We start from the raw sequence: 25,170 nt of genomic DNA on the forward strand, positions 1-25,170 counted from the left end.
AAAATTACAAAAATTTCAAAAATTTCAAATGTCGTTTTTAAAGGATTAAAAATTCTTATAATGACAAAATTTTGAGAAAATTTAAGGTTTTTTCGTGTCAAAATGTACCAAATTTTTGGTTTCCAAAATACAAAAATAAATATGAAATCTTCACAAATCTGAACTCCAGAAATATTGACAAATTGGATTTTTTAAAATTTTTGAGTTTGCACTTTTAATCTAACAAATCTCAATTTCTTCAACTATTGCAATTTCAAAATTATTAGAAATGTAAAAATTCTTCAGAGTAATAAAATATTGGAAATTTTAGAATTTCTCAAAAAATATACACACGAGTATATAATTTTCAGAAATTTTTATTTCGCAATTATATTATGCACCGACCATTGACACTTGATATTTGACCTCAGACCTTCCGAATATCCCAAGATAGCTGTGCTATTTTAGGAACAACCTTTGATATTGTTTTGTTTGCAAAATTCCAAAAATTTCCCACCACCTGCCTCCTAGATCCCATTTCCCAACAAAACGATTCGTGATGATTCAACTTAAACATTTCAATTCCCGACTAATTGCAATCATTGATCACGTGACCATAATAACAAATGGTGTGAGATAATCCTTGACCCAGCCGCCTTCGATGAACGCACTAATTAATAGTTAGCGACACTCATTGAGTTTTTTTGAGAAAACAAAAATTTGCAACGCATCCGTCAATTAAACCTCCCCGGAATTCCGGACTCCTCCGGCGCACCTCACCTTACGTCGCGTTTGCGTGCAGCGCCGCCCGCGACCTGGTGGGGATTTCCACCGTTCTCTTCAGTCATCTTCGACTTCTTCGGGCGCGCGCGTGTCGGTGTCAGTTGGTGTGGTCATCGAACTTTACGTATATTCAGTGCAGAGTGAAGTTGGTGCAATGAAGACTCCACGGATGTGCTTCGCCGGACTCTTCTGGGTGTTTGCGTGTCTGCATGCGGAGACGATCACCGACAAAATGCGCCTGGATTCCGATCTTTCGCAGGTAAAAAGTTGGCTGTGATGGTCAAGGTTATGCGACGGCCGGCGTGCTGCGTTTCACTGGAAAAGCGGTTTTCTCGTGGCTTCGTGAGTCATGTGGAAATGCAAGTTCGTGTGCTGGAGGCGGTTTATGCAACCGACATCTAGTTGGCGGTTTTTGCGGGTGACGCGAGTTAAATTACGCGGCCGACGAATGACATGTCGGGAAAAATTGTTTTGAAAAGTTGGTCGCACTGACACAGATTTCTATATACAGGGCGGACCAAAAAAGCTTGTGCTTAAAGTTTTAGTTTTTGAGTTTGTTAAATTTTTGAATTTAATTTGGTACGGTCCTGTCTAAATGCGATTAATAAAGACTGCTTTGGAATTATGTGTCACGAAACTTCAAAAAAGTTATCACTCTGTATACTCAATTTGACCATAATTGAACTTATTTTGTTTTTTTTTTAGTGTTGGTAGGCTTGTTTCGAGTTTTAGAACTTGTTTACCCTCAATCTGTCAAAGTGCGAATTTATGCCTTCTGAAGAGGCTTTGCAATAATAAATTTGTTTAGTTTAAGATATTCAAAATATTCAAAAATGAAACTATTGGAACTTCAAAATGTTTAGAAATTTACAATCTGATAAAATTTCCAAAATTCATTTGGTAATAATAAGCTTCCTACAATTTTTAAAATTTTGGTTTTGGCTAAAAAGTAACAAATTTGGACAAATTTGAGTTGTACAACTTTTGGAAGTTTTAAGATTTCTTAATTTAATTTAAGATTTTCAAAATTGGTAATATAATGTCATTTCCTAACAAAAAAAAATTGAATAATTAATAAATGGTAATTGTAGGAACTCTAAGAAATTGCTATATTTTTCAGTGTTATAAAATTGGTAAAAGTGCCAAAGTCTTTTAATATTTAGATGTCGTTTCCAAAATATCAAAAAAAAAGTCAAAAATCAAACAAATTTCTGTTCTAGAATCAAAGGAATTTCGAAATTTTAGGAAATTTAAACCCTTTTTCATTGTTAAAAAGTGGTAAAAGCATTAAAAGTTTTTGAAATTTTTATATGTTTCCAAAATATCAAAAAATTGTCAAAAATGAAACAAATTTGAGTTGTCGAACTCTTGAAATATCACATTTTTTTTAAAATTTAAACGTTCTTTACTGTTATAAAATTGGTTTTCAGATTTTTAGATTTCGATTTCAAACTATCAAACAATGTCAAAAATTTACCAAAGAGAGCTCTACACCTTTTGGATTCTTAAAATTCTTAGAAATTTAAATAAAATTTATGTACAATTTTAAGTTTTTTAAAATTTTGGGTGCAGATTATAAAATATCAAAATGTCAAAAATTGTACCATTTTGAGCTGTAGAACTTTTGGACTTTCAAAGTCTTAAAAAATTGTTAATTGTGTCATAAGGTTGGTAAGTTTTGAAGTCTTTCCAATTTTCTTATGTTTTTCCAATATACCAAATAATATCACACTTTTGGGTTTTTCAAAATTGCTGGAGTTTTCAAAATCAAAATGTCAAAAATTAAATAAATGTATGTTTTAGAATTCGCTTTGATTCAAAATTCTTAAAAATTTTAAGATTTCATACTGTTTTTGTTTGAAAGTGTTACCGATTTTTAGATGGCGATTCGAAAATGTCAAAAAATGTCAATAATTCAACAACTTTGAGTTTTAGAACTTTCGGAATTTTAAAATTCTGAGAAATTTTACAATTTTTAGTTTTTCGAATTTTCTGAGTTTGGTTTCAAAATTTTACAAAAATGTTAAAAATTTGACACAGTTGAGTGAGAATTTAAATGTTTTTATTTTTTTTTTATATATTTTTTTCATTATTATAAATTGGTCCCAATTTTAAAGATTTTCAAATTTTTGGATGTCGATTTCAAAACGTCAAAAATATCAAAAATTTACTAAATTTGAGTTCTAGAACTTTCAGAATTTTAAAATTCAATCAAATGTCGTTTCCAAAATGTCAAAAATTTCACAAGTTTGGGTTCTAGAATTTTCGGAATTTAAGAGTCTAACAAGTTTCTTCATTTTTCAGTGTTTAAAATTTTCTGATTTTATTTCCAAAATTTCAAAAAATGTCAAAAATCTATCACATCTAGTTTGCATTTCAAATTTTTTTATTTTTAAAATTTTTTTTTAGTGTTACTTTTGATCAAAATTTTATACATTTTCAAATTCATAGATGTCGATTCCAAAATATCAAAAATTGGCAATAATAAACAAATTTGAGTTCTAGAACTCTTAATATTTCAAAATTTTCAGAAATCTAAACATTTTTCAGTGTTATAAACTTGTTAAAAGTTCTAAAATTTTTTAAATTTTTGGATGTCGTTTTCAAAATACTAAAAAAAAGATCAAAAATTTAACAAAATTGAGTTTAAGAATCAACGGAATTTCCAAATTGTTACTTTGAATATTTTTTACTACTTGTATTAAATTGGTATTTTTTTTAGTTTTTTAATTTGTCTATTGTCTTTTCCAAAATGTCAAAAAAATGTCAAAAATTTCACAAGTTTGGGTTCTAGAACTTTTGGATTATCAAAATTGTTAGAAACTTCAACATTTTTTATTGTTAAAATCTGGTAACAGTTTTAAAGATTTATCAATGTTTTGGATGTCGATTCCAAAATGTCAAAAAATGCCAAAAATGTAACAAATTTGGGTAGAATTTTCGGAATTTAAGAGTCTAACAAGTTTCATTATTTTTCAGTGTTATATAATTAGTAATTTTTTTTCAGATTTTAAAATTCATGGATGTCGATTCCAAAATATCAAAAATTGTCAAAAATAAACAAAATTGAGTTCTAGAAATTTAAACATTTTTTAGTGTTATAAAGTTGTTAAAAGTTTCAAAATTTTTGAAATTTTTGGATGTCGTTTTCAAAATATTGAAAAAATCAAAAATTTAACAAAGTTGGGTTCCAGAATCAGCGGAATTGTTACAAATTTCTATATTTTTTACTACTTGTATTAAATTGGTATTTTTTAGTTTTTTAATTTGTTTATTGTCATTTCCAAAATTTCAAAAATTTCCAAAATTTTATAAATCAACAACAATAGAGTTGGATTTTTGAAATTTCTACAATTTTTTTAATATTATAAAATTGGTAGGAATTTTTTTTGGAAATTCAGTGTGTTATAGAAATGGTAAAAGTTATGTTATTTAATTTTTTTTGTCATTTTCAAAATATTAAAAAAGTCAAAAATTAAACAAATTTGGGTTCTAAAATCAACAGAATTTCCAAATTTTGAAAAATTTAAACATTTTTCATTGTTAAAAAGTGGAAAAAGTCCCATTTTTTTTCAAATTTTTGGATGTCGTTTCCAAAATTTTATAAAAATGTCAAAAATTAAACAAATTTGGGTTCTAGAACTTTTGGAATTTCAAAATTTTTAGAAATTCAAACATTTTTATTGTCATAAAATTGGTAAAAGCTTTAATGTTATTCAAAGTTTTTGATGTCGTTTCCAAAATACAAAAAAAAAGTCAAAAATTATATAAATTTGAGTACTAGATCTTTCGGATTTCAAAATATGTAGTTGGAAATTTGAACATTTTAGAACTTAGAACCTTTTAAGTTAACCCTACTTGCTGGAAATAAAGAAACATTTTGCAAACTTTTTTAGAAAAAAAATAAAATTCCAAAAATGTAAGCAGTTTTGAACTATTCCAAAGCTCACTCTGTAGACCATTACTATTTCCAACAGCTACAATTACAAATTTCGCCTGTATTGATTAAATTACCGATAATTATAATTAGCTCAATTTCATTTCAATTCTCTTTGTTTTTTGAGCCATTCCACCCCAAAATCACATTGACTTCCTGACCTCCCTGTACCTCCCCCTTAAAGCCACATTACCCGCCCGTCCATTGCATTCCCAATCCGTAAATCTCATTATAAACCGTCCACTTTTATTACCATATCGAATTATTCCCTTTCGACATTTTCCAAACCGCCGCCACCATCAATATCCTGATTTTCCCATCATCACGTTTTCCGTGGATTTTCGGTACAGTTAAATCAGCACTCTCTCGACTTGCGATATTTGTGCACATCAGCCGCCAATCCAATTTTTATTCTCTTTTATCACATTTGGCTCTTCTTTTCGTTCAAAACTAGAATTTCAAATGAGGGGGAAATTTGTGAACGCGTTCCGCGGCGCTAGGAGCTATTATTCGGATTTTGTCAGATTTCTATTATTTCTAGTGTGTCATTATTGTACAGTTACGAATATACCGGAAGATGCGCTATTTTATGCCATTGAATTTGTGGAGTGGAGATCCGCTTTTACTCGCGGAAACGACGCGCAAACTGCGCGACTAAAGTTAAGGACGAAAAATTGGGCCGCGATTTTTGGCGCTGAGTGTATTTTTTAAAAACAGTAGCATCCCCATATTATCACGTTTCTAATTCGCGATAAATATATTTTTTAATACACCCAGTATATGTGTAATTAATTAGTTAATTTTCGAGTTTCCAAAATTTTCGAAATTTTCAAAGTTCTCTAGATTTGCTAATTTGATATTTGTTAATCTTCTATTAAAATCCTTGAGATTTTCGAAATCACAAAATTTTGAGATCGCCAAATTTTAATTTTCAAAATCTTTTTTTTTTAATTTTAAAAAACTTTCAAAATTTACAATTTTAGAATGAAAAAGTATTTAAATTTTTAGGAATTTTGAATTTCCTACTTAAATGTGCTTGATTTTTGAAATTTTTGAAATTTTTGAAATTTTAAAAACGACAATAGAAAAATTAAAAAACTTAAAAAAAAAGAATTTGTGACAGTGGTCAAAAATATGTATTTAAGTTTGGAAATTTAGAAATTCCGTTGATTTTCGAAACCAAATTTCATTTTTGACATTTTGAAATTTTGGAAAACTATAAATTCTATTAATTTCATGAAGAAAGAAAGTGATTTTAAATATTTTTTATAATTTTGGAATCAGAAAATTTGAAAAATTACCGAGTTTATGACAGTGAAAATTATGTATTAAATTTTTTTTACAATTTTGAAATTCCGTTTACAACACTGAAAGCAATGTTAAAAAAATTAAAAATTTGAAATTCCGACTGAGTTGTCAGATTTATGACATTTTTTGAAATTTTAGAAATCTAATCAGAAAATTTGAAAAACTTTAAAACTTACCAATCTTATTTATAACACTGAAAGAATTTGCAATTTCTTAGGATTTTGAAATTTTAAAAGTCCTACAACTCAAATTTGTTTAATTTTTGACATTTTGACATTTTGGAATCGACACTCAAAATCTTGAAAAATTTAACATTTTACAAAGGTTATTAAACTGACGAAAATTGTATTTAAAATTTCTAAGAATTTTGTGAATTTCTGACATTTATTGACGTTTTAGAATCAAAATTTAATAATCGGAAAAACTTCTATTAATTGTATAACATTAAAAAAGTTTTAAATTTTAAAAAATTTTGATATTCCAAGAGTTTTAGAACACAAATTTGTTAAATTTTTTACATTTTTTAATATTTTGTAAACTACATCTAAAAATTTTAAAAATTTTAAAACATCAATTTTATTTACACTAAATAATGTTTAAATATTTAAGAATTTTGAAATTTAGCGGACTCTAGAACACACATTTACTTAATTTTTGACATTTCGATATTTTGCAAACTACTCCCAAAATTTTAAAAAACTTAAAAATCCTATTTCTATTTTATAACAATGAAGAAAGTACTAGAATTTTTAAGAATTTTAAAATTTCAACTCAAATGTGCTTGATTTTTAATATTTTTTGAGTTTATGACAGTGAAAATTATGTATTTAAATTTTTTTAGAATTTTGAAATTCCGTTTACAACACTGAAAACAATATTAAAAAAATTAAAAATTTGAAATTACGACTCAATTGTATCAGATTTATGACATTTTTTGAAATTGTGGAAACCTAATCAGAAAATTTGAAAAACTGAAAAAATTACCATTTTTATAACACTAAAAAATGGTGAAATTGATCAAAAATTTGAAATTTCGAGAGTTCTGGAACTCATATTTGTTTAATAATTTTGACAATTTTTAACATTTTAGAATCGACATCCCAAAAATTTAAAAATTTTGAAAATTTTGACCTATTTATAACTGAAAAAATTAAAAATTCGAAATTTCAACTCAAATGTGTTACATTTTTGACATTTTTTTGAAATTGTGGAAACGAAATCAGAAAATTTGAAAAACTGGAAAAGAATTTCCAACTTTGTAACATTGAAAAATGATGAAATTTGTCAGAAATTTGAAATTCCGAAAATTCTAGAACTCAAATTTGTCGAATTTTTGACATTTTTTGACATTTTGGAATCGCCATCTAAAAATTTGAAACACTTTAAAACAGAAACAGTATAAAATATTAAAATTTACAAGAATTTTGAATCAAAAAGAATTCTAGAACACATTAATTTGGTTTTTGACATATTTACGTAACGTCTCCCAAAATTTTGAAAAAGCCAAAAATTTCATTTTTGAAATTATTTGATATTTTGGAAACGACATCAGAACATTTGAAAAACTTTAAAACTTTCCAATCTTATTGGTAACACAGAAAGAATTTGCAATTCCTACAACTTAAATTTGTTTAAATTTTGACATTTTGATATTTTGGAATCAACACTTAAAATCTTGAAAAACTTAAAATTTTACAAAGTTTATTAAACTGGCGAAAATTGTAATTAAAATCTCTAAGAAATTTGAAAATCTAAAAGCTTTACAACTCAAATTTTGTGAATTTCTAACATTCTTTGACATTTTAGAATAAAAATTTAAAAATCGGGAAAACTTCTACCAATTTTATGACATTAAAAAAGTTTAAAATTTTTAAAAATTTTGATATTCCGACAGTTTTGGAACACAAATTTGTTAATTTTTTTACATTTTTTTGATATTTTGTAACGATATCTAAACACTTTTAAAACTTATCAATTTTATTTGCACTAAAAATTGTTTAAATATCTTAGAATTTTGAAATTTAGCGGACTCTAGAACATACATTTACTTAATTTTTGACATTTTGGTATTTTGCAAACTACTAAAATTAAAAAAACATATAATTCTACTTCTATTTTATAACAATGAAGAAAGTATTACAATTTTTAAGAACTTTGAAATTCCAACTCAAATGTGCTTGATTTTTAAAATTTTTTGAAATTTTGGGAACGACAATATAAAATTTGAAAAACCTAAATAAAAAAAACAAAAAAATTATCTCATTTCAAATTCTAGACAACTATTTTTTAAAAAACACCTGTATATGTTACCAATGTGTTAATTGATGGATTGACGAGGAATGAAAATATCGGCCAAAAACCCTCGTCCTGAACTTTTGGCGCCGAGTCTATTTCAAGATATCCCGCCCGCCATCCCACATTTGCTTTTTGTCCAGACATGAAACCCCAGATAATCATCTTACCCCAAAAGCGCTTCTGATTCCAACCACGACCTTTAACAGGGTTCCAACCCCGTTTCTACATTTTTATTTTTAGATCGATCGATTTCACAGGGTGAGTTTCACGTTAGAGCTGCGTGTTCCCGCGCTGAATTAGGGTAATTGAAAAATATTTGTATCGTTCGTACGATGTGATCGAATTAATTGATTTTTTATTAGTGGGCCTTAACTCGGGGACTCACATGAATGTAATTAGGAAGTTGAGCGTTTTACGTCGAGTTGGCGGCGCACTCTGGATATTACAGTTGATAATTGAAGGGGAGTTTTGGGGGAGGTTGGTTATGTGTGTTGTGAGAATCCGGCTTGAAAGGACCAGAATATTTTGTTTTGCGGTGTTCAAAAGTCACATTCTTGACACTTTTGACATGAATTTTGGGGGAATATTTACGACGCACTTTCTTGTAAATTGATTAATTTAATCCGGCTCTAAAAGACCAGCTTTTTTTACGCTGTAATGTTTTGAATTTTTTTAAGAAAAATTTAGCTCTATGTTTGTTGGGGGTTTTCAGGGCAAACTTTCTATTAAATTTAGATAATTAAATTCGGCTCAAAAGGACCAGAAATTTTATTATACGATGTTTAAACGTCACATTCTTGATTCTTTTGAGGTAAAATTTGGACCACTGATTGTTGGGAGCTTTCAGGACATACTTTCTAGATCATTTAATTAATTAAATCCGGCTCAAAAGGACCAGAATTTTTTATTAGACAGGGTTTAAAAGTCACATTTTTAGAACTTTTGATATCAAATTTGTGCTACTGTTTGTTAGGAGTTTAAAGACACACTTTCCGACAATTTATTTAATGAAATCCGGGTCAAAAGGACCACAATTTTTTATTTTATGCTACTTAAGTCACATTTTTAAAATTTTTGATCAAATCGATCCCTAAGTCTACCTACTGTATCTTTTATATTTATTGTATTTTTATTATGTTTTTTCAGTGATTGTTAGTGTAATTATTACTAATTTTATGTATATTGATAATATTTTTTAGTCTTTCAAATTTTCTGATTTCGTTTTCAAAATTTTAAAAAATGTCAGAAAGCTAGTAAGACATTTGAGTTAAAATTTTAAATTTTTATTTCATTCAATATTTTTTCAGTGATGTAAAGTTGGAAAATGTTTAAAATAATATCAAATTTTTGGATGTCGTTTTCAAAATATCGAAAAAATATCAAAAATTAGTCAAATGTGCGTTCTCGAATCAATGAAATTTCAAAATTCTTAGAAATTTTAATAATTTTTCAGTGTTATAAAGTTAGTTGAATTTTTAATGTTTCTCAAAAGTTCAGAAGTAATTTCCAAAATATCAAAAAGTCAAAAATTCTTAGAAATTGAAACATTTTTCAGTGTTAATAAAATTGGTAAAAGTTTGTAGTTTCTAAAATTTCAAAAAAACATTCTTTCTAGATCATTTACTTCATTGAATCCGCCTCAAAAGGACCATAATTTTCGTATTAGACGGGGTTTAAAAGTCACATTTTTAGAACTTTTGATGTTAAATTTGTGCTACTAGGAGTTTAAAGACACACTTTCCGTACAATTTATTTAATTAAATCCGGCTCAAAAGGACCACAATTTTTTATTTTACGTTACTGAAGTCACATTTTTTTAATTTTTGATTAAAAATTCACGCCAATGTTTGCTAGGAATGTTCAGGATTTACTTGCTATATAATTTAATCAATTAAATGCGGTTCAAAAGGACCAGAATTTTATTATACGGTGTTGAAAAGACACATTTTCTGAGATATTGATGTCAAATTTGTGCCACTGTTTGCTAGGCGTTTTAAAGACACAGCTTCTATTTAATTTGATTAATTAAATTCGGCTCAAAAGGACCAGAATTTGTATTACATGCTGTTTAAAAATCACATTTTTGAACTTTTTGTGGGAAAATTTGGATCACTGTTTTTTGGGAGTTTTTGGGACATACTTTGTATATTATTTAATTAATTAAATCCGGCTCAAAAGGACCAGAATTTTTATTAGACAGAGTTTAAAAGTCACATTTTTAGAACTTTTGATCAAAAATTCAGGCCACTGTTTGCTGGCAATGTTTAGGATTTACTTCCTATTAAATTTAGGTAATTAAATCCAGTTCAAATGGACCAGAAATTTTATTACGCGCTGTTTAAACGTCACATTCTTGAACCTTTTGAGGCAAAATTTGAACCACTGTTTGCTGGGAGTTTTCAAGACATACTTTCTAGATCATGTCGTTAATTAAATCCGGCTCAAAAGGACCAGAATTTTTTATTTTACGCAACTTAAGTCACATTTTTGAAATTTTTATCAAAAATTCTCGCCACTGTTTGCTAGGAATGTTCAGGATTTACTTCCCATATGATTTAATCAATTAAATGCGGCTCAAAAGGACCAGAATTTTTATTATACGTTGTTCAACAGTCACATTTTTGAAACTTTTAACGTAAAATTTGGGCCAATGTTTGCCAAAAGTTTTTAGGCCATACTTCCTATATAATTTAGTTAATTAAATCCGGCTCAAATGGACCAGGACCAGTCACAGGCCTCATAATATTCTACTTTAAATTAGCATGGCTAATACGATTTTGACGAAACTTTGTACAAATATTGCCTAGACGTACAGTAGTACAACTCCAAAATTATAATCCAATCCACTGTACAGTTTTTTAGAAAATCGCATCTAACATTTACAAGAATGTGTTTTTGGAAAATTTAATTTTCTCTTTTAAAAGTCGAAGAATTTAAAGGAAACTTTACACAAAGAATGCTCAGACCTTGCCAACGCACATGCGATTTGCAAAATTAATTTCCACCGCTCGGTTTTCTCAAAAATCCACAAATTGTGCGAACTGGCCAGTTCCATGGCTACCTTGATCGTTCTTAAATGCGCACTCCGTTCGCACATCTTTTACATTTTTAAAAAAACCAAGCGGTTAAAATGAATTTTTTAAATTGAATGTTTTTCCCTAATATTTAGATATTCTTTCGGACCATATTTCTTTGAAATTAATCGAAGTATAACGGAGGAAATTAAATTTTCCTGGGGCACTTTTTTTTGTAAATTTTTTATGTGATTTTCTCGGAAACTGTTCGGTCGGTCAATCTGTAATTTTGTACTATTGCTATTAGGCTCTTGAAGGATATTTCTGCGAAGTTTCATCAAAATTCGAACAAAAAATTATTTAATTAATTAATTAATTAATTCAACGATATAACGCAATATTTTGTGTTTTCCGCGGTTCGAAGTTAAAGTTTTGTTTTCGCGAAACTTGACCAATCGTCGGATAATTCAAGTGTGCAAAACCGAGATTAATTAAGAAAGTTTCCCTATAATAAAAGTTCGTTCGTCTGTAAAAAAGTCTAATCAAAATTTGGGTCCACTCAAAGGCTTTAATTATTTACTTATTGGTTCTAGTTTACTGAACTGAATTCGCAGAAAAATCCAAACTACTCACCGACCGATTTTAATTAATTAAAAGTTAATTAAACTTTCCGCGCCAATTTTATGACCACTTTGGACATACCTAAATTCATTCCGGTGATAAATCGTGACTAATATCAGCATAACAAATGCATAAATAACACGATTACTCACCGCATTTTTTGCCTTTCTTAAATCACGTTTTCCTCGCTTTTAATCGACAATAAACAACGGCGCATCTCCACACAGCCTTGAGCGAGTTTTTCTCGCTCATTTTTCTTTCGATTCGAATTTGTTTTTTAAGTGCGGGGATCGAAACTTCATTAACTTGGAAGCGATGGACACACCCAACGATGGTTTTGTTGACCCCGGAATGGGTCGATTCCAGTCGTTGATGGATGAGTCAGCTTGGGGCTGGTCGCTAAACACCTGTCGGCGGCACGGATAGGAAAAAAAATGGGGGAGGCAGAGGGGGGTGTCACGCACGGATTAGCGGAAGTGACGTTTCGGTTGGAATTCGGGGGTCCGGCGGACATACTAAATTAATTAATTAATAATTATTTATTGTTACAAAAACTATACCGAAGGAATTATTTTGATTCTTAATTTCACTTAATTTCTCTTAATTATTACTAATTTGGCATAATTAATTAATTGGTATCAGAGTGTTTGATTATCAAATTTTTACATATCTAGTTATAATTTAGTCTAATTAGGTAATTGACTAATTAATTTCACTGTCAAAAATGAGATGCATTATTAGTCTGCCTTTATTAGAAACGTAAAACATCCGAATTTGATTGTAATTACGTCGATTTTAGGTTTCTAATTTAAATTTCTAGTTCTTGTCTAATTAATTAATTAATTAATTATTACAGGCATATATCAACAAAGAGAGTATTTAAGCAAAATCTGTCTATTTCAATAAACATAAATATGCACAATTAAGGCTAATTAACATAAATATGGCATTAATTTTGTAACTTACTGGGGATAATTAGGCATAATTTATTGATTTTTTGTTTCACCAATGTAAAACTGGTTAGTAGAGTCCAAAACTTTAATGCATTGGCTAAAAACAGTGACAATTATTTTTGTTTTGGAGAAGGAAAAGATTACCAATTAATTAATTAAAAATTAACTTATAATTATTTGTTAGTAAAACTATACAGAATTATATTAATTCTCAATATTTTGACCCTTAATTTTACTAATTTCTCTTAATTATCACTAATTTGACACAATTCATCAATTGCTAATTCTGTTTTCTCCAAAACGAATAATAACATTGCTGTTTAATCGTTATCATAGCGTTAAATTATCAAATTTTTACATACATATTGTATATCGTTTTAATTTATTCTAATTGGGTAATTGACTAATTAATTTCTGTGTCAAAAATTACATACATGTTTAGTGTAGCTCCAGTGGTTTCGTAAAATGGCTGAATTTGATTCTAATTACGTCGATTTGTGAGTTTCTAATTTAGATTGCAAGTACACCTCTAATTAATTTATGAACTAATTAATTGAATAATTATTAGACCCATATATCAACAAAGAGAGAATTTATACAAAATTTGTCCATTTTAATAAACATAATTATGCATAATTAAGGCTAATTAACATAATTATGGCATTAATTTTGTAAATTACTGTGGGCAATCAGGCATAATTTATTAATTTTTTGTTTCACTAATGTAAAAACTAGTTTGTTGAGTCAAACAGTTTAATGCATTGGCTAAAAACAGTGACAATTATTTTTGTTTTGGAGAAGGAAAAAATTACCAATTAATTAATTAAAAATTAACTGATAATTATTTGTTGTTAGTAAAACTGTACAGAAGTATATTAATTCTCAATATTTTAAATCCTAATTTTATTAATTTCTCTTAATTATCACTAATTTGACATAATTAATTGCTAATTCTGTTTTTCTCCAAAAAGAGTAATAACATTGCTGTTTAATCGTTATCATAGCGTTAAATTATCAAATTGTTACATACATATTGTATTTCGTTTTAATTTATTCTAATTGGGTAATTGACTAATTAATTTCTGTGTCAAAAATTGGATACATGTTTAGTGTAGCTCCAGTGGTTTAGTAAAATGGCTGAATTTGATACTAATTACGTCGATTTGTGAGTTTCTAATTTTGATTGCAAGTACACCTCTAATTAATTTATGAACTAATTAATTGAATAATTATTAGACTCATATATCAACAAAGAGAGAATTTATACAAAATTTGTCCATTTTAATAAACATAAGTATGCATAATTAAGGCTAATTATCATAATTATGGCATTAATTTTGTAAATTACTGTGGGTAATTAGGCATAATTTATTAATTTTTTGTTTCACTAATGTAAAAACTGGTTAATAGAGAGTCAAACAGTTTAATGCATTAGCTAAAAGCAGTGACAATTATTTTTGTTTTGGAGAGCGTAAAGATTACCAATTAATTAATTAAAAATTAACCGATAATTGTTTGTTGTTAGTAAAACTATACAGAAGTACATTAATACAATATTTTGACTCTTAATTTTACAAATTTCTCTTAATTATCACTAATTTGACATAATTAATTAATTGCTAGTTTTGTTTTTCTCCAAAACGAATAATAACAATGTTGTTTAATCGTTATCATAGCGTTAAATTATCAAATTGTTACATAATATATTGTATATCGTTTTAATTTATTCTAATTGGGTAATTGACTAATTAATTTCTGTGTCAAAAATTGTCAATTGTCAAAATTGGAGTTTAATGTAGCTTTATTAGATTCGTAAAATGTCTGAATTTGATACTAATTACGCCGATTTGTGGGTTTCTAATTTAGATTGCAAGTACGCCTCTAATTAATTTATTAACAAATTAATTGATTAATTATTAGACGCATATGTCTACAAACAGAGAATTTAGACAACATCTGCTTCATAATAATAAACATAATTAGACATAATTAAACGTAATTAACATAATTAAGGTAAATCACTGTGTGCAGTTTGGCATAATTTATTAATGTTCTGCTCCCTCCATTAATGTGAAAACTGGTTAGTACAGAGCCAGAAACTTCAATAGTGATATTCATTAATTAATTTACGTAAATTAGTAATTTGACTCTAGTTGGTAACAGTTAATAGTTGCAATATTATAATTATTGATAATTAGTCAAAATTAAATTAGTTTCTTAAAGGAGCAAGTTGATTCTGGAATTATACTACAATAATAATTAATAATTAATTAATTATACTTAATTCAAGAATATTATTTTATATAATGCTTTATTAATTTAAATTAAATATGAAATAATTAATTAATAAATTGGGCCATAACGTGGCAGAAGAAAGTATAATTTAACTCAAAATAGTCGTTTGTTTAATTTAATTAATGAAGTATTAGAGCCTTCCAAACTGATTAATTTATTTATTGTAAATTATTTATATGTAATTAATTATCAATTTTGTAATTTTTAAAAGTGATCCTAAATCTTGACAGTATGGAATACTAATGTGACATCAAATCGTGTTAGTCCTTCATTAATTTGTCTAATTAATTACAGAAAATTAAGGTAGTTTCAATTTATATTATTATTTAATCACTGTGATCATTGTAACAAGATAATTTAAACTTTTCACTCAAAAGTAGGCATTATTTTGAGTTGTTCATAAATTGATTTTGTAATTAGAAGTAATTAGTCATAATTAAGCGATTAAATCTTCACTAATCTGAAAATTAGTCGCCAGAGACTCACCAGCTTGAATCATTAAACAGTGGGAGCCATTAATTATTTGACCTAAATTAGTAATTTGGCTTGAATGGCACAAGTCGGTTTAATTTCGTCTTTGGCATTAATTAATTTACAATTTAATTCTCATTAATTTTGTATGATTGCCGTTAAATTAAATTAGATGACCCAGTAATTAGTTAATTCTCAAGTCAATTTACAATAGGCAATAATTAATTACATATACCGCTACAACTTTCGTGTAATAATAATTAATTATCAGTGTCAAAAAGGGTAATTTAAGTTAAATTTTGCGTCTATTTAATTATTTGAGACTAAAATTATGTTATTCCTTAATTAATTAGTTTTCTCAGTTACAAAAATTAAAATTAGTTTTAAATTGTTAAATTAAAAAAATGACAAAATATTTGATGTCTTAGACAAACTTTGGTTTTTATTACATTTTCGAAAATTATATTGGAAAATTGGAAATTACAAAAAAAGTAATTGATGGTAATTAGGTGTAATTAAAATTATATGTATCTCTAATTATTTGAATTTTCTTAATTACATTAATTTAAACTAGTTTTAAATTATCAAATTAAAAATGTCGAAATATTTGTTGCTGCAACTAAAGTTGCAAAGTCAACAATTAATTATTTTTTCGAAAATAAAATTAGAAAATTAGGTGTAATTATTGGTAATTAAACGTAATTAATCATTATTTTTCTAATTTGTTTTCTTAAATAATTATCAATTTAGAAATTTTTCGTGTCATAGTTACAGTTTGTTAGCAATAATTAATTACTTAAAAAAAATTAGAAAATTAGGTGTAATTATTAGTAAATTAGACTTATTTAATTAATTTTGTAATTGGAATTGGAATTATAAAAACCTTTGGAATAATTGTAATTGTAATTTAAGTATCAAATTGTCAAAATTAAATCTATAAAAGTAAAAGTTGCATTTGAACACAGTATTAATTTTCGAAAATTCAACAGGCGTACCAACCTGTTCAGTTTCCAAGGCTTGCTTCGGAACAATTCTCACTTTTTTCGAATCCACTCTGTATGTTTCCCCTGCAATTTAAAAATTCGTCTTTTGTATTTTTATCCCCAGCCAACGCAGATTTGAAATTTTATTGATGCACCGCCTCGTAAAATCTAGAATATTTCCCAATTTCCCAATCCCGCGGTATTAAAACGTCATTCAACGCGACAAAAACACGCAAAAGTCGCATCAGGTCAAGCAGGCGGCGAAATCATGGCCTGCTCTTTTTATTGTTTTCTAATCGAATATCTCGTCGAAATTCTTAAACTTCCGCCATTTTCATTTTTCTTCCCCAAGTTTGTCCTCGGAAATATTAAAGAAACTCTCAAACAACGCCGCCTTGATCGAATATTAGGGTGTATCGGAGTATTAAGGCCATCGGGGCGGAAATTTTAATTCCGCAAAGATTCTTAACCTGCGATTTGCATCCTAAACGCCACCAAGGACGCCGTTTTAATGTACACGCACTAGTTTCCTGTGTTTCATGAGCGAATTGTTCAAATGGAATTTAATGGCTCGCTATAATTTCAGAGCCAGCAGAGCAAATAATGTCAAGTGAAATTGCGGCAGTTTGTCTCAAATCCTGCGATCGGCGCATTTTTTCGATCATACATGACAAACGCCGCGAATAATCCGAGTGGGCTGTGATGCTTTTGACGAGGGTTTCGGGATATTGGACGCGACTTGATCTAGAGGGCCGCGTTTGACCTTGTCTTCCCGCATCGAGAGCGCCGTGGAACGTGACGTCATGTCACGTAACGTCGTCATTTTTTCACGGGAAAATCACGAACATTGCGATGTTGATTTTGTTTTAGCTGGAGAAACATTGTTCTAGGAGAAGTTCCAGAGATTTTAACAGGAACTTGGCGGTTTCTTCCTGGAATGGAAGGATGTTATTTCAACTCGGCCATGTTTTTCCTCTTTTAATTCCATTTGCGGGGTTGTAATTTCAGCGCGGCGACGGTTTTATGGTAACCGCAATTAACGGTGATTTTATTTTGCGGGCTGGTCTAGATGGCCTTGCTTTTTTTCAGTTCGGTGCGATTGAAATTTCGTTCGCTTCTAATTTGGTTGTTTGTTGGCGTACGGTGGAAATTCGCACGGTTTTGGATTCCTCGCGAAATTCTGCGTTCAATGAGCACCAGTAACTCGAGTTTGCTGCACAAATAAGCGAGATCTTGACCGAATTGGGGTTTTTCGGGGTCATTTTTAAGGGGCTTTTTTGGTGCGAAAGGGACGTTTGATAACAATGAGTTCTACATCGGTCAAACGGGTGGATCGAGATTTATCAACGGGTCAAATTTCAGATTTGTACGTCAAATAGTATACGAGTGGCGGGCAAAAACAAAAATTCAAAATTTTTAGATGATTTTTTTTTTAAATTGAAAATTGATTTTTGGATATCTGAGGGAGGATTCTAAACAACAAAAGTGCGAGAAAAACGATTGTGAAAACCACATTTCTCTATTTGTCATAGTTCCGGAAATATCGACTACTAAATATTCCGGAAATTTTTGCTCTCTGATGACAATCCAAAACTTTAATCGCTTCTAATTCGGTTGTTTATTGACGTACATAAAAAATTCGCACAGTTTTGGATTCTGCGTGAAATTCTGCGTTAAATGAGCACTAATAATTTTAATTTACTCTACAAATAAATGAGATATTGACCGAATTAGGGTTCCAGAGGGTCTTTCGAAAGCCTTTTTTTTCGGAACTTTTATGGTGCGAAAATGACAGTTGGTACCTTTGAGTTAGCAATCGAAATAACAGCTCTAAATCTATAAACTGGCCGAATCTCAGATCCGTAGGTCAAATAGTATACGAGTGGCGGTCAAAAATCCAAAAAATCAAAATTTCAGTCAGATTTTTTTTTTCAAAAAATAAATTTTTGAATTTTGGATATCTAAGAGCGGATTCTAAAAAAGAGAGGCGCGAGAAAAACAATGGCACAAACCCCATTTTTGTATCTGTCATAGTTCCGGAGATATCGACACTAAAATTTCGAACTTCAAAATTTTTGTCCTCTGATGACAATCCATAACTTTAATCGCTTCTAATTCGGTTATTTATTGACGTACGTAAAAAATTCGCACAGTTTTGGATTCTGCGTGAAATTCTGCGTTAAATGAGCATTAATAATTTAAGTTTGTTTAACAAATACATGGGATATTCACCGAATTAGGGTTCCAGAGGGTTTTTCGAAAACCTTTTTTTTTCAGAACTTTTATGGTTCGAAGATGACGGTTGATACCTTTAAGTTAACAGCAATCGAAATAACAGCTTTAAATCTATAAACTGGCCGAATCTCAGATCTGTAGGTCAAATAGTTTACGACTGGCGGTCAAAAATCCAAAAAAATCGAAATTTCAGTCGGATTTTTTTTTTCAAAAAATTAATTTTTGAATTTTGGATATCTAAGAGCGGATTCTAAAAAAGAGAGGCGCGAGAAAAACAATGGCACAAACCCCATTTTTGTATCTGTCATAGTTCCGGAGATATCGACACTAAAATTTCGAAATTCAAAATTTTTGTCCTCTGATGACAATCCATAACTTTAATCGCTTCTAATTCGGTTATTTATTGACGTACGTAAAAAATTTGCCCAGTTTTGGATTCTGCGTGAAATTCTGCGTTAAATGAGCATTAATAATTTAAGTTTGTTTAACAAATACATGGGATATTCACCGAATTAGGGTTCCAGAGGGTTTTTCGAAAACCTTTTTTTTTCAGAACTTTTATGGTTCGAAGATGACGGTTGATACCTCTAAGTTAACAGCAATCGAAATAACAGCTTTAAATCTATAAACTGGCCGAATCTCAGATCTGTAGGTCAAATAGTTTACGATTGGCGGTCAAAAATCCAAAAAAATCGAAATTTCAGTCGGATTTTTTTTCAAAAAATTAATTTTTGACTTTTGGATATCTAAGAGCGGATTCTAAAAAAGAGAGGCGCGAGAAAAACAATGGCACAAACCCCATTTTTGTATCTGTCATAGTTCCGGAGATATCGACACTAAAATTTCGAACTTCAAAATTTTTGTCCTCTGATGACAATCCATAACTTTAATCGCTTCTAATTCGGTTATTTATTGACGTACGTAAAAAATTTGCCCAGTTTTGGATTCTGCGTGAAATTCTGCGTTAAATGAGCATTAATAATTTAAGTTTGTTTAACAAATACATGGGATATTCACCGAATTAGGGTTCCAGAGGGTTTTTCGAAAACCTTTTTTTTTCAGAACTTTTATGGTTCGAAGATGACGGTTGATACCTCTAAGTTAACAGCAATCGAAATAACAGCTTTAAATCTATAAACTGGCCGAATCTCAGATCTGTAGGTCAAATAGTTTACGATTGGCGGTCAAAAATCCAAAAAAATCGAAATTTCAGTCGGATTTTTTTTCAAAAAATTAATTTTTGACTTTTGGATATCTAAGAGCGGATTCTAAAAAAGAGAGGCGCGAGAAAAACAATGGCACAAACCCCATTTTTGTATCTGTCATAGTTCCGGAGATATCGACACTAAAATTTCGAACTTCAAAATTTTTGTCCTCTGATGACAATCCATAACTTTAATCGCTTCTAATTCGGTTATTTATTGACGTACGTAAAAAATTTGCCCAGTTTTGGATTCTGCGTGAAATTCTGCGTTAAATGAGGACTAATAATTTAAGTTTATTCAACAAATAAATGAGATATTCACCGAATTAGGGTTACAGAGGGTTTTTCGGAAACCTTTTTTTTTCAGAACTTTTATGGTTCCAAGATGACGGTTGATACCTTTAAGTTAACAGCAAACGAAATAACAGCTTTAAATCTATAAACTGGCCGAATCTCATATCTGTAGGTCAAATAGTTTACGACTGGCGGTCAAAAATCCAAAAAATCGAAATTTCAGTCTGATTTTTTTTTTCAAAAAATTAATTTTTGAATTTTGGATATCTATGACCGGATTCTAAGAAAGAACGGCGCGAAATAGACAATCGCACAAACCTCATTTTTGTATCTGTCATAGTTCCGGAGTTATCGACACTAAATGTTCTGGAACTTCAAAATTTTTGTCTTCTGGTGACAATCCGAAACTTCAAACGCTTCTAGTTCTGTTATTTGTTGACGTATATGAAAAATTCGCACTGTTTTGGATTTAGCGTGAAATTCGGCGTTAAGTGAGCAGAATAACTTGAGTTTGCTTCTCTACTGTATTGAGATATGACCGAATTACGTTTTGAGAAGGTCTTTTCAGCGACCATCTTTTATAGAACTTTTTTAGTGCGAAAATGGCGTTTCGCACGGTTTATTTGCACACCAATCGAAAGAGCAGCTTGAAATCTGTCAATTGGCCGAATCTCAGATTGAAAGGTCAAATAGTTTAGAAATTATTGTCAAAAAACCAAAAATCCAAAATTTTGAGTCGCGAAATTTTTTTTTCGAAAAAATTAACCATCGAATTTTGAAAATCTGAGAGCGGATTCTAAGCAACGAAAGAGTGAGAAAAACGATGACAAAGACCGCAAATTTATATCTGTCATAGTTTCAGAGATATCGAGCACTAAATATTCTGGAGCTTTTTGTCCCCTGGTGACAATTTGAAATTTCAATCGTTTCTAATTCGGTTATTTGTCGTCGTACGTGAAAAATGGGCACAGTTTTGGATTCTGCGTGAAATTCTGCGAAAAATGAGTACCAACAACTTAAGTTTCCTTCACAAAAAAGCGAGCTACTGACTGAATTAGCTTTTCATCGGATATTTTCGGAGGTTATTTTTATTTTCACTTTTTCGGTACGAAAATGCCGTTTAATACTTTTGAGTTATACACCAATCGAAAGAGCAGATTGAGATCTATCAACAGGCCGAATTTCAGATCGGGACGCCAAATAGTCTAGGAGCGATAGGCAAAAAACAAAATTTCAAAATTTTGCATGATGAGCCAATTTTTTTTTCAGAAAAAAACGACTGTCGAATTTTGGAAATCTGAGAGCAGATCTGTCTTAGTTTCGGAAATATAGAGTATTTTGGATTCTGCGTGAAAGGAGCACCAATATTATCGATAGATACTGTAATTTTGACTGTAATTTGACGCATTTTGGTCATTTTGACGTCTGATTTTAATGTCTTTTTTTGTTCCAGGTAAGCCAATCGCTGGTAAAGCCGGTAAGAAAAATTTCAAGATACAGGGTGGCCCAAAAGGGCCAAATTTCGTACGTCACTTCCCCCATCTTTCTCGTTTTCTATGACCCATTTGACCCTCTAGATCCAGTTTCACCCCTAAAACTCAATTCCGGACTCTCTCAGGCGGCCAAGACGCGCACTCTTGATTATGATAACAAGCAAAACGAAGTTACGTCTCTCGTTCGCCCCGAAACAGTTGCCGACTGGCTCACCCCTTCTCGCCCCTCGCTCAATCGAAAAACATAAATTACAGGCGCAAGATACAACCGGTGATAACGCGCATTATGCGAATCCACGCTTTGTATTTACTTGGTCCGGAAGTTGAACCCACTTTCATCAACAGTCAGTGAGCATTAGCTTCCACAATGGTAACGGAGGTAGTATTTTGTGTAAAATAATCCGCGGATTTGGCTTAAGCGCATTTGTCGAGGGGTTGGGGTTTTGTCGTCGCTGGCATTGTTGGTAAACTAGTTCCTTTTTTAACACGAGATTAGGATCGGAAAGATTGGAGTTGAAAGTACGCGGACATGTGGCCGAGTCTCACTATTAGATTACAGCGGGGATTCTCAACTTGTGGGGCGAAAATAGGGGAAGTTGGACGGGTCTAATAGATACGGGGTTGGTTTTTTTTTGCCTTTTTTTCAATGGTTTTACTCAGTTAGTTAGGATTTTTTGAAATTTTCTGAATTTTTGGATTTTTGAAAACTCAAAATTTTGAAAATTTGTCAAGTTTTAGCAATTGTTTTGCAATATTTTGAGCTGAAAGCTGCAAGGTGAAACTGTCTTGACAAATATCAACAAAGCAAAAAAAAATAATTTCAAATTTTTTAATTTTTTTTTTTTGAAAAAATAACGTTCTAAAATTTACTTCATTTTTTGAATTTGAGAAAACTAAACAATTGAAGGAAATAATCTCAAATTTAAATGCTATAGACTAATACATAATGAATTTACGAATTTACTTTTTGCTAATTGCGACCATTTTGTTTTTTAATTAAAATTTCGATTTTTTTTCGCTTTATTACTCATTTTATAATTTAGATCAGTGATCCAAAGAAGAATGTTTGCAAATTTCAATTATAGACGACTGAATTATGGCGAAATTACGAACATTTTCAAAAATTTCGGATTTATAAAAGCATATTTTTAACAATTTATTTCCTTTTTTTCAAAAAAAGTATTAAAATAAAATATTACATATTCATAAACAAACAAAACTAAAATTATTAACTCCTCAAATAAAATTTTTGTACATTTTTGTTTTTTTTTTTTAATCTTAAACTTTGACTAAAATTGTAAACTTTGGCGTACTTAATAAGCAAGTCAAGGTTAGTTTAATTCCCAAATTATATACCTGTAGCACTGAAACTACAAGATTTTCAGCTGTTGATTGACAATTTTAAAAAGAAAAATTTTAAAATTTTAAGATTTAACCTTTTTACTCCATAAGTTTGGAATGTGACACATTTTCTAAGGTTTAAAAAACTAATTTATGCCCCAATGTCATGTATATCGAATTAAAACGATCAAAATCATAAAATGTCATTACAAGAAAATTTTGAAAATAAAAAAGTTCTAACATTTTGAAAATTGACTGATTTATTTCTCAAAATTGTGTTGCAACAGTTGTAAAACTATGTGCCAAAATTACTTGTTGGCACAAAATCATAAAATTTTTAAAAAATTTTATAATTTTGGTTTTTTTTGAAAAAATAACGTTTTAAAATTTACTTCATTTTTTGAATTTTTAAAAAATTTTATAATTTTTTGGAAAATTTTTATTCTTTGACATTGAAAATGCTGTTTATTTTTGGTTTAGCAGTCATTTTGCAATTTAAATAAATGATTTAGAGATGAATGTCTGCAAATTTCAATGATATAAAACTGATTTAATGGTCAAATGTCGAACATTTTCAAAATTTTTGGTTTCATCAAACAATCTTTTTTTTTTAAATCTGTTCCCTTTTTTCTAATAATTAATTAAAATTAAAAGATTACATATTAATAAACAGAAAAAAGTAAAATCTTTGGTTCTTCATATAAAAAATGCGTTCATTTTTGTTTTTTTTAAAAAAAATTTAAAATTACAAATTTAAACTTTTGAATACCTAAAAGTGAATCGAATTTAGTTTGGTTTCCAAATTTTATACTTGTAGCACTGACCCTCCAACAATTTCAGCTCGGACCCAAAATTTAGAAAAAAAATTAAAATTTGACATTTTTGACATAATTTTTGGATATGACGTATTAAATCATATAATAAGGCTAGTTTGTCCTAAAACGTCATGTCGTTTAAATTAAACAACAAATGTTTATAAGAAAAAGATTTTGAAAATAAAAAAGTTCTAAAGTTTTCTGAATTTTTGTTTTTTTGAAAACTCAAAATTTTGAAAGCAGACTGATTTATTCTTAAAAATTTTGTTCCAACAGTTGTAAAAGTATGTGCCAAAATTACTGATAATCGTATAAAAATTTAAAAAATATTGTAAGATTTTAAAAAAATTTGGAAAATTTTGAAAAATTTTGGTTTTTTGACATTGAAAAATGCTGTTTCTTTTTGGTTTAGCAGTCATTTTACAATTTAAATTGATGATTTAGAGAACAATATCTGCAAATTTTAATGATATAAAACTGAGTTTATGGTAAAATGTCGAAAATTTGAAAAAACAAATTAAAAAAAAATCTAAAACTACAAATTTAAACTTTAGAATACTTAATAAGTGACTCGAAGTTAATTTGGTTCCCAAATTTCATATTTGTAGCACTGAAACTCCAACAATTTCAGCAGAGGACCCAAAATTTTGAAAAAAAAATCAAAATTTGACATTTTTGCTATATAATTTTTTTATTTGACATATTAAATCATGTAATAAGGCTAGTTTGTCTTAAAATGTCATTTCATTTGAATTAACCAACAAATGTTCATAAGAAAATGATTTTGAAAATGAAAAAGTTCTAAAACAGATTTGTTTTCTAAAATTTTATTTCTATAGCATTAACCCTACGTATTAAAATTACCGGTTTTCACCTAAAATTTTATAAAAATTTGATAAATTTTGGTTTTTTAACATTAAAAATTTCAAATTTTGGTTTGGTTTAGCAGTTATTTTACACTTTAAATTATTGATTTATTAAGGAATGCAAATTTTGATTACATAAAACCAATTTTGGTTTTATCCTCGGTCTTATTAAACAATATTTTTTAGTCTACTTTTTTTTTTAAATTTAGTCAATATTAAAAGATTATTTAATGATAAACAAAAAACCGCAAAATTTTGTACATTTTTAGTTTTTCAAAAAAAA

At 29.0% G+C, this 25,170-nt stretch overlaps 1 protein-coding gene across 1 annotated transcript in view; it reads left to right on the top strand.

Annotated features, from left to right (window-relative positions):
- Nucleotides 1-731: 731 nt before the first annotated feature.
- Fas1 (fasciclin 1 Fas1 domain-containing) overlaps nucleotides 732-25,170 on the top strand; it is a 269,852-nt gene continuing 245,413 nt past the window's right edge. Inside the window, exon 1 of the mRNA XM_088033527.1 lies at nucleotides 732-1,021. Within this exon, the coding sequence (XP_087889653.1) occupies nucleotides 917-1,021 (105 nt within the window). The 5' untranslated portion in view covers nucleotides 732-916. The remainder of the gene's footprint in view (nucleotides 1,022-25,170) is intronic.

Source organism: Gnatocerus cornutus, chromosome 4 (genome assembly GCF_029298725.1).
Source record: "Gnatocerus cornutus isolate USDA-ARS CGAHR chromosome 4, icGnaCorn1.1, whole genome shotgun sequence".
In the NCBI taxonomy this organism is placed as follows: domain Eukaryota; kingdom Metazoa; phylum Arthropoda; class Insecta; order Coleoptera; family Tenebrionidae; genus Gnatocerus; species Gnatocerus cornutus.